At 45.2% G+C, this 11,147-nt stretch overlaps 1 protein-coding gene across 1 annotated transcript; it reads left to right on the top strand.

Annotated features, from left to right (window-relative positions):
• Positions 1-10,674, top strand: bicc2 (bicaudal C homolog 2; the record flags this gene model as incomplete). The annotated part of the gene is made up of 19 exons (XM_083981049.1): positions 1-280; positions 1,451-1,497; positions 1,835-1,904; positions 2,055-2,134; positions 2,285-2,446; positions 2,554-2,607; positions 2,850-3,065; positions 3,162-3,413; positions 3,634-3,765; positions 4,019-4,208; positions 4,752-4,885; positions 4,975-5,183; positions 5,684-5,789; positions 6,362-6,401; positions 7,951-8,117; positions 8,917-9,136; positions 9,226-9,392; positions 9,612-9,711; positions 9,832-10,674. The coding sequence occupies 19 exons, from the start codon at positions 1-3 to the stop codon at positions 9,960-9,962; spliced, it is 2,757 nt and encodes a 918-aa protein (XP_083837175.1). The 3' UTR covers positions 9,963-10,674.
• Between the last annotated feature and the right edge of the window lie 473 nt (positions 10,675-11,147).

Below are 11,147 nucleotides of genomic sequence, written 5' to 3'. Positions count from 1 at the left end.
ATGGCCACTGCCACCACCGAGGAGAGCTCTCTGGTCCCGGCCACCGTAGCACCGCAGCAGCCTGACTTGGAAACTAGCGTAGAACCCAGCTCGGTGGCAAAGCCCGAGCCCAGCGAGGCCCAACGTGACAGCAGAGAGGAAAAAGAGGACGAGGAAGAGGAGGACGCAGCAGGAAGCTCTGTGCAGGCGCAGGAGAATGCAAGAGGGCAGAGTGCGGACCCAGAGTGGGTGGAGGAGAGGTTCAGGATCGACAGGAAGAAGCTGGAGAACATGTTGTATGGTGAGTGAGATGAGATGCTAAATGTTCATATTCAGCACCATGCACCTGAGCTGCTTGGTTTTCCACTGGCACTGTTTCTTTCTTTTTTTTTGAATGAAAATTATTCCATTGCTCAGGATGCTGGAGGCCTCCCTGTGTGCTCCTCCTCACAGACTTTGTTATCTACCTGACCCTGTGTCCGTCAGGGCCTGCAGCTGGATGCTCCCATGTTGTCACCATCAGTATAACTGCCATCCACTAAACTCCGGTTGCTGTATCATCATGATTTACGACCTGTAACGGCTTATGCATTCAGGAGTCTTTTTAGCTATTATCATTCCTGTCTGGGAAGCAGAGGTAACTGCCTCTGTTAGTTATCACTGCTTGGCAGGTTTATGACAAATGCCTCCCCTGTGTTACTGGGGAAACTCTTTCTGACAGTGCTACTGCAGCAGATAGGGGCTGATGTTTGTCTGTTTGTCCTCGCACAGGCCCTTGATGGGAGAGCGCTCGAGCAGGTTGGCCTCTGATAACTGTGGCTTGTTTTAATGTTGTTTGCAGCTGGGACTGTGCTATTGTGACTGTTTGAGCAGCGCCTGCCACACAGTAAATATTGTACATCTCATCCTGCTGGGTGACAATCTGTCACACTTCACATGTCACTCTGATGAGCTGAGGATCTCTTTGTTTTTTAATCATTTTTCTAGCACATTGCTTCTTGGTTGCCGGAGTTGTTATTTCATTTTTTTAGTCAAGTGGGAGGTCTTGACGTCAGCAAATGCCATCATTGTGAGTAGCTGTCTCTAGGCTAATTTGTGGTTGCCCCCTCAACCACCACCTTCTCTCTCCACCCCACACTGTTCTCTTCCCATTCCTCAGCTCTGGCCAGCGTAACCCATGGTGATGGGCGGGGGGGTTAGGGCGTTCCTGGGCCCCCCTCCCTGTACCCTGTAAATGTCACCGAGGAGTGATGGCCTTTTAAAATTGTTTATGTTCCAGGCAACCTCTTATTCCATTCACTTGGCAAATTTCACCCAAGTAAACATTTAAATGTTTGCACACATGCTTGATATTACTATATTTGTTGTAAACAGAAGAATATGATGTTCTGACCAGCACAATGAGACAAATCACACTGTTTGTTTGTCCTTTATCCGTGTCTTCTTGTTTGCTTGCACCGTGTCTTTTCAGCTCCAAAGCGTGGCGATGCTGAGACAGGCGAGGAGTTTTTTGAGAGAGTAAGTAAAAGCTCAACACTCTGAAACGTTTTATTCATAACCCAGAAGATGAAATGACAAAGAAAACTTGAGCTATGGGCTCCTCGGCGACAGCCACCTGCAGTCGTCAGAGCAGAAAGCCTCCTGGTTAAATGTAGCTCAGAGATCAACTAGAGCATCCGTCACATTTGTTCCATACTCTGCATCCGGTGATTACTGGTTTCATGGAGGTGATGATTGCTGCCTTTGAAATGCAAATGAAGCTTTGTATTCGTAGATTGAACAGATCAGTTGTGTGTCTGGATGTGTGTGCTCCATCTTCCTTTCTCACTCACTCCTTTTGTTTGTGCTCCCACAGGTGATGAGAGAAACTAGCACTCAGGTGAAATGGCCATCCAAGCTGAAGATTGGAGCAAAGTCAAAGAAAGGTAACAAGCTCTTGATATCTCAGGCACACACTGGCAGGTTTGTGTTCATTTCCTGTCTTGTGTTTTTATCTCCCTCTTCTCACAGATCAATTAATTAAATGCACTAAATTATGGCTACTACTGTTCTACTGGGCTTTTTATTTTATCTAGATCCACATGTCAAGGTGGAAGGGAAAAGAGCAAATGTTTTGGAGGCCAAAAAGAAGATACTAGAACTACTGGAAACCAGGGTAAGGGCTGGTATTTTTTTTTTATATTTTTTATTTTTACAATTTGTCTTGACAATTAAGTCAATACTGTAAAGATGCAGAAAGATTTCTACATGCTGCTCCAGCTATTTCAGAAATACCTTAAAGTAGCTTGTCATCTCTGAAATCCAGGTGAACAAGGTCACCCTGAAGATGGACGTGGCCTATACAGAACACTCTCACGTCATCGGGAAAGGTGGTGGAAACATAAAAAAAGTGATGGAGGTCACATCCTGCCACATCCATTTTCCTGACTCCAACCGCCACAGTGCCACAGGAGACAAAAGCAATCAGGTGACAATCTCCAAAGTGGTATTTTAATGTGCCGCCGACTGCTGCTTCAAGCAGAAACTGAAAACAACTTCATTTAAATGTCATTTATTTTTCCCATCTCCTGCCAGGTCTCCATAGCTGGTCCCATAGAAGGAGTGGAGGAAGCTAGGAGGAAGATAAGAGTGAGTGGTCAACATGTAATCTGAGGACAGACCTAGGATATATTTTTATTTGTCTCAAAACTCTGTGTCTTCAGTGCTGTCACACACAGAGATCAATAGCATGATTAATTGCATGGCTGTCACAAAGAAGACACGTGTATTTGTCAAAGAGCCTCTGTCTGTCTTCGTCTTTGACGTCTCTTCATTTGCCCCTCCTCTCTCTCCATTCTCCTTTTCTTTCTGTACAATCTTTCTCATCCCAGGACCTGCAGCCACTGTCCTTGACCTTTGACCTCCCAGTGAGTCTGGTGCCCCAGACTCTGCCGGATGCAGGCTCCCCACTCATCCAGCAGGTAGTGCAGACTTTCGGGGTCAGTGTGAGCTTCAGGGCGGTGCCACCTCAGCCTCAGGCTCAGCCCCCCTTTTACGGAAGCTGTTGCACCGTCTGGGGCCTGCAGGGCAACGCAGCTGCTGTCAAGGTCAGCATCAAAGAATTTTTAGAGAGAAAATGGATCCAGATTTACTGCATTATCATATAATATAATGTCATGTGCGTGCTGACCGTCACCTGACAGAAGGCCACCTGCATCCTGATGGACCTGCTGCTGGGGTCAGAGGTCACAGGAGGTGCAGTGAGCGCCCAGCTGGATGTCACCTCCCAGCAGCATCTGTTCCTGTTGGGTCAGAACGGAGCTCACTTCCTGAGCGTCATGCACCAGACCCAGACCCAGATCATCTTACCAGACCTCAGTGCTCCTCAGAGCCCTCCCTCGCTGCTCATCCAGGGCAGCCCAGACGGCGTGTGTCTGGCCCGGCAGCAGCTCATGGTACAGTGTGGTGTTTTCTTTTTTGTTTATGCACGATTATATGAAAGGGCATTGCTGAGAGTTTGCTGGTGCACATGTTTCTGTTTGCTTCCGTGTTAAAATACCCCTTTTTCCCCCCTGTGCCCTTATGTTTGTATGCAGGGTATGACCTGCAATATGTTTTGTTGCTGATGTAATAACAAAAGGTTTTGTTGTCTGTGTGTGATGTGTGCACATGCAGGACTGTTTGCCTGTGTGTTTGATGTTTGACATGCGTGAAGATGGAGAGGCAGATCCGTGTAAACTTGTTCAGATGATGCAAAACCTGGGAGTCTTCATTAGTGTCAAGCCCAAAATAAAACAGACCAGCAAGGTACAGTTTTGGCTTGCTCCAGCTTTACTGCTTTCATGTTGTTTGTCACAACTTAGAAAAAGAGAGAGAAAATGGTAATTTTGTTGTTTTGCTGGCTGCCAGTCCCATTTTTTAAAAATTGACCTCCAACATAGAGGCACGCTATAGAGTTTGCAATGACTTCTTGAATATTCACTTGCATGTAAAACCACTTTCTCCTGCTGTTGTGAGTTGAATCCTAATGTAAAACTCTGTGTTGCTGTGTACTTGTCAGTCAGTGGTGGTGAAAGGTCTGGAGAGGAACATCTCCTGTCTTTATGAAGCCCGCCGCCTGCTCCTGGGGCTTGATTCCTGTGAGACTGCCAAGGTAATTGAGGTGACCCCTGAACCCATGCTAGCTGGCAGCGGGCTGACCAATTATTGGCTCAACATGTTGCTGCAGCAGCTTCGTCTCTCTGAGCAAGGTGAGGATTTACACACACACACACACACACACACATGGCTGTATTCCCATCCAAATGTCTTGGGACATGGAAAGATATTATTATATGTCTTAAATTCTGGACATTGTGGCTGACAGCTCACTGTTACTGTACCATGCCACACATTCATTAAAAAGTAACAGCATGAGAAACATTTGAAACATGTTACAGTATGTTCACATTAACATCTGGGCTTTAGGCAGAAAGAAAAAAATAATGCAAACAACTGAGAACTGAAAAGTAATTTTAACACTCCTGTAAGCACGACAACAACTCCAAAAACCTGAGAAGCCGAATCAGGCTGACAACCTGATGATTATGTTTCTGTCGCTGTTTTGTTTAGTCTCTGTTCGTTCATTTCTACGTGTCTCTGCTAATCAGTTGACCTTTTAGTAAATTGTACGTGTTTGTTTGTTTGTTTTTTGTACCTGTCATTTTTATTCAGGCATCTTCTGTGCATACATTCAGGGAGCCAGGGTGGTGGGGTTATATGTTATTGTCATGTGTGTTTTTTATATTGATTAGGCCCTGTGCCTGCTCTCACTCCAGATGTTCTGGCTGGTACCAAGCCCCGCCCCTTCCCTCCACCAGGCCTCAGCGCCCCTGCTGACGAGGGGAGGACAGGACTGAAGGGAACAGACAACCGGCCACTGGAGAAGGTGTGTGTAGTGTTTGTAGTCGAGCTGTTATCAGTACACAATAGATCCATCCTGACAGACAAACCTCTGTATCCTGCCCTTTCCCTCAGATCCTAGAAAATGAGGACCAGTCAGGCCAGTCGGAGGATGAGAGCACCAAGGTCATGATGGTTTCATCATCTGAGGTGTGTGATGCAGTGAACAACAACATCAGCAGGGTGGGAATGATGGGCCGCAGGGGGAGTCTCCAGGGCCCGGAAATTGCCAAGGTCTTCGGACAGGGCAGACGGCATTCAACAGGGCAGACGCTAACCTACAGGTGAGTATTGATAGACACAGGGGGTTGTGTTGTCTTACTTAAATTTCCTGAGAGCTTACCTTAATGTTACCCTGCGTGATATTCTGAGCTGAACCAAAAACCAAATGTTATAAAATCTAAAAATAAACGATTTACCTTATGGCAGCTCAGTGTTTTTCCCCAGAAGGAAGGTGAGGCTTCAGAATGGCTGTGAGCAGCCCCCTGCAGTGTGATTAATACACACACACATATGCACACACCCACCAACACACACACATGCACGCATACACACAAACTGACTTGCTGAGTCACTTATTCTGTCCTATTATCATTCTAAGATTATATTCGAAAAGAGTTTGCAAGGTGTGCACTATTAATTAAAGCACCGCTGCCTTAATACAAAACATAATTATACAGCGTTTGACACTGAAATCCTCCACAACCATCACAGCTTGACCTAACCTTGTATGTTTTGTGTGTGTGTTTCGCGTGCATGCATGTGTGTGTCCTGAATGTGCCAGATTGCTGAACTCAGAGACCGAGGGAGGGAGGAGTGAGCGGAGGAACAGCCTGAGGAGAGACGTGGCGCTGGCTCAGGATGTTCGCGCTGACTCATCCACGGCTGAGGTGAGGAAAAACAGGAATTGCAGGTCTCACTTTTTTCCTCCCGAAGTGATACACTGCATCTGTGAAGACCCTCATTTGGGTAAAACTTATCCTCTGTGGGCAGATGATCGAATCCCTGTGACCCTATGAAAGACTTATGACAGCAGGTGGGATAGTGTTTTAGAGACAAACACAGGGTATGAGTGAGAGAAAGGGAAAACATGATTAACTCCTTATCATTTCGTGCCAGCTGTAGATGACAAAACAGATTGAAAACAGCAAGGGACATTTTATTTGCAGTGTTATGCAACCCTCTGATTTGCACATCTCTGACCTCGCTAAGATTTGATTCTGGGAATCGATTTTTGTTTTTGTTTGCTTCCCCTCTGATTTGTCATCTCTCCCTCTCAAAGGTTACTGCATGGAGGATTAACAAGTTTACCGCCACAGCAGCAGGAAATGTTGTTTTATGCAAGTGTTTGCTCCGGCTGTAAATTAGGTTCCCCCTGCTTCTCCTCAGCAACCAGCAGGAAAAAAAATAATTCAATTTCATGCATTATTTACCTTCTCCATTTCCTGTTTGTGCTTTGTAGGATTATGACTATGAGAAGAAGAAACTACTGGCAACCAGAGGTTAGTGCTCCTTAATGTTTCATATACGCAGGTTTCAGGAGCTCTGCACAGGTTGCTGTAGCAAGAAGTGGGGCACTGTGAGCAAGTGTTTTTTCTTTATTGATGTACAGTTGCTTTATACTGCAAATAGATATATTCAGACTGGGGATTTTGGCACAAAATAATTGCTGTTTTGCTGATCAAACATCCACCTTTTTACACCCCAAGTTGTTGCCTTGGGAGTTTAAGAGAGCGCAGACTTCATATCTCCTCAAACAACACTATAGATCAAAGAAATGTAGCCTATTTCGTTGGTTGTAGCGTTTTCTTGTTAAAGTAGTGATTTAATGTCATATGATTAGGCAGGATGAAGTGGTCCTTTTAGTTTATTCAAGTATGTTATGGAGGCAACACATTAATATCCTGAGCAGAGGCAGGGGTTTCATAGAGGGGGGCCATTTCAGTGCTGCTCACTGCCAAGACAACTGATGAAGGGGACCTGTTTATGGGCTGCACTGTGCCAAAGTTATAATAGAGTAGCACCGGCACTCCCACTTAATTCACATGGGGCAGAACACAATGCAGAAAAAACACACACATGTATCCAGACAGCTGTGAGTGTGTGTATGTGTGTGTGCGCACACATGCATGGCCACACAGGAAATACCACCTCATCCATCAAGTAGAATGAGAGATACTGGGAAGATCTGCAGCCAAATGGTACTAAACTCCCTCAGTGTTGCTTTATGGGATTATGAATTAGCAGTTTGAATGGGCCATCTGCCTCGCAGTCATTAAGACACCCATATGCCAGTGTATGAATGGGACATTTACTCAAAACACAAACACACACATACAGAGACATTCGCACACAAATGGCGGCCCACCAGTTTTAATCCTGTTGATACTGCGCTCTTTGTGGAGTGCTGGTACACTTTTTATCACACGTTCACACATGGAATCTGTTGTGGTGCCAGAGGAGGCCCAGGGTCACTTAAGTGTGTGCATATCTGTCTCAGTCTCAGCAATTTGAGCGTTATTATAAATGTACTACATGCTGGCAGGAAGAGGCTCTGTTTGAGATCCATTATGTAACACCTGAACCCAGCTTGTTCAATTCAGAATTTCAGTGAAGACGAGGAAAACCTGCAGTGCACAGACATGAGTGTATTTGCATGCTACAGAGAGAATCAGTGTGAATTTGAAATTGCTGCATCCAGTGTTGCTCTCTGGAAGTGTGTGCCCATTCAAGTCTTTCTCTTTAAAAGTGCTAAAAGCAATGCTTTTACGTTAGCAATAGAGCATGTGATTATATCACTGTGAAAGGAACCATTGGTAACAACAGTCCCACAGATACATGTATTATCCCCGGCTCTGCAGTTCCCCTCTGAGATACTTCTTTTAGTAGTAGCCAGAAACATCATTAGAAATAAATTATAATGTTGGGCGAGGTTTGCACCACAAATTGATAAAGATATCTTGAAACTTGAATGTTGTTCTATATTTAATGAATATGTAGAGTAAGTAGGTTGCATTTACAGCTTGTGTCCTGCTCTGTTTGCTACGTCAGCCATGCAGAGGAAGCCTGTGGTCACTGAGGTCCAGACCCCCACAGACACATGGAGCGGCCTTGGTTTCTCCAAGTCGATGCCAGCCGAGGCCATTAAAGAGCTGCGCAACATCAGCCGCCGCAGCTACAAACCCTACCTGAGCAGCAGCAGCAGCACGCAGCAACAGGTATGAATGTGTTTAAGGCTAAATTGAACTTTGCTTTAACAAACACAAAAGAAATAAACCTAAAATATTTTCAGTTTGAACTGACTTGACTTACATTCTTTAATTTAGTGTGTTGGATTCTTTTGAGCTAGCTGCCAGAGTCATCTTTTGTTGCAGTGCGGTGAAACAGGCAGCCCTGTTGCTCCCCTGCTAACACATTCTCATTCACCTGGTTTTGCCCTCTAACAGTTTGAAGCATTTATCTCACTGCGTAGTAAGCACCGCCAATTTGTACGCTCAATTTCCTGGGGCCTGATACCATCGCCTTGGTCAACACAGCCACTCCTTTGCCAACCTGTTTACCTGAGTCTGTTGCAGCTCGCCTCCCCCGGCTTCTTAAAAGCCTCCTGAACGGCTGCTCTCTGACTGCTCAGTCTCCAGTGACGGAGAAGCAGACTCATTTAGGTTAATAAGAGCAAGAGGCTTTCCCCGAACAAGTTCAAATTTTTTCTGAGACCCTGGGAGCTTTGAGGAAGCATGCCGACTATGCTCTCTGCATTGATAATTTCAGAGAGTGCTCTTATCACAGGCCAGTCAACAGACTAGTTCAGATGCATGATTAATAGCTTCTCTGATTAAATATTTTGACCAGTGGATATAAAGCCCATTGAAACCACCAGGATGTCTGTCTCATGACCTCCAGCACAGACAGATGAAAGAAGGGAACAGTGAAGTGACAAAAGTGCAACGTTCCTCTCTTTGTGCGGCACTAACACTGATCAATTTTTAATGGTGTCTTGGTTTTTCTCTCTCTTTCTAGTCATGGGCTGCCCCAGCGGGGAAGATGTGTAACGGGAGCGACTGTGAGAACTGGAGGGACAGACGTGGCTCCACATCCTCATCCCTGCCTATCTCTTACTCTTCCTCCTCCTCCTCGTCTTCATCCTCCCCCTCCTCACCTCCAGCCACTCTCTCCTCTTCCACATCCTCCTTCCCTGCATTTGCGTCTTCAGCGAACAGAAGCAGGAACGACAAACCTTGTAAGCTGTTACACGTGTGCTTTCGCAGAGTCACCTTCTCATGTCCAGCTATGGCCTTCTCCTCTGAACTTTGACCCTTGATGTTTTAGCGGAGGGCTTCGCGAGCAGCTACAGCTACTTTGAAGGCCTGTGCTCATCGAGGAGGGCGTCGACCTGCAGCCAGCGGAGTCCGTCCCCCCAGATGACGGACGACTTACCTGAGCTGCTCAGTCAGCTTGGCCTGATCAAGTACATTGATGTGTTTGAGCAACAAGAGGTAACCGCATGCAGAGACGAAGCAATCCTTGTCTGAGCTGTCAGTGTGTGACAATACATTTTTATCATCACTTCCAGATGGAACACACTGGTTTTACTCACCACAGAGCTTGAAACACACAGACACGCAAACAAACAAGCACTTGTCTCTTGTCTGGTAGCCAAAAGTGTTATACATTATGAATGAGTCGTGATGCAATTGCTATCTGTGCCCCTCCAGATTGACTACCAGACATTTCTCACTCTGTCTGATGAAGATCTGAAGGAAGTGGGTGTTTCCACCTTTGGAGCAAGACGCAAGATGTTACTGGCAATCTCAGGTGAGAATCTAATGTCCTATAGCTTGGATTCAGATCTGCCTTACCATCTGTTCAGGTTGTAGGTGTTGCTCACCTCCTCCTGTGAGTGAGAATGATTAACGTGTTTATCTTTCAATCCAGACCTGAACAAGAGCAAGAGGAGGCTCTCGGATACACCTGCTGTGAAGCCCGGATACCTGGAGGGCGGCGCTAGTGGTCGACTGCCACGAATCGTGGATCTAGAAGTCGCTGCTCAGAGTAACCGCTGGTGAGAGGAGGCGCCGAACAGCTCTGAGCTCTATCTGGCCAGCATGGAGCCATTTACCATCTAAAAGTACGCAGAGATGCTGTTGCCAGTGCAAAGGTCTTATCTGCTAATTATTTTCTATAAATGATTAAGCATGAAATTGCCGGGAGAGCAGCAAACATTATGTAAATGTTTAAATCCAGTGCCTTTCATCTACAGCCATAGCCCAAAGCTTTTTTTCTTTTCTTTTCTTTTTTTTTTTTTTTATTACTTTTTTTTTATACAAAACCAAGACAAGGAGGTCTTCTCTTCCAATCCTCTGATCCTGCAAGAAACAAACTATATGAAACACAAATGCACATATGAAGATGATGATTGTATTTTTCTTTTAGGGCATATAGGGTGCCTTTCTTATGCAAATGTATCCCTGTGCTTTGGTCATGTAACTGCCACATTTATGCAATTGTACATATATATTTACGAAAAAATATGAAGTGATAGTGATGTTGAATAAATTTCTCTGGTTTAGGTTCATCAGTCAAGAATGTATAATTTAGGGGCGGTGCATGGCGCAGTGGTTAAGGCGGCCGCCCCATGTGGAGGCTACAGTCCTCAACGCAGGCGTCCCCGGTTCGAATCCCGCATCGGGCAGACCTTTCCTGCATGTCATTCCCCCTCTCTCTGCCTCCCCCTTTCCTGTCTATCTCACTATGAGCTATCAAATAAAGGCAAAAACACCAAAAAAAAAAAAAGAATGTATAATTTATATGGTTTCATCAGTGTTGTGTGCAAAGAGAGGGAGAGAAAAATTACAAGGGACGGATAAAAATGGTCCATGGCCAAATACAACACAAATCATCTCTTAAGAATGTATTTTCTGTCAAAATCACATAGTTTGAACTCAACATCAACTCAGACCATTGGTATCAGACCACCAGAGGGCACTGGTACCACATACTGTGTTTACAAATTCAAATCACATTTGTGTTGCATGAAAAATAATGCATTTGCAGGGGGAGGAAACACAGTGACAATAGCATTAGAGCCTGAGGTGGACGAGGTGGGGTTAGCTTTGAAATACACGGCAACAACAATCAGATAATAAAGAAAATAATAATTTGAAAACCTATACAGGTAAATACATTCATTGGTGTGAAGGCAATATGACATTCTTTTTAATGTGGTTTGGTCTCGCCTGACTGCTCACCTG

The sequence above is a fragment of the Trachurus trachurus genome (assembly GCF_905171665.1).
Source record: "Trachurus trachurus genome assembly, chromosome: 10".
Classification (NCBI taxonomy): domain Eukaryota; kingdom Metazoa; phylum Chordata; class Actinopteri; order Carangiformes; family Carangidae; genus Trachurus; species Trachurus trachurus.
Note: the sequence above shows the minus strand (reverse complement) of the source record. Positions and strands in the feature narration are given on the sequence as shown.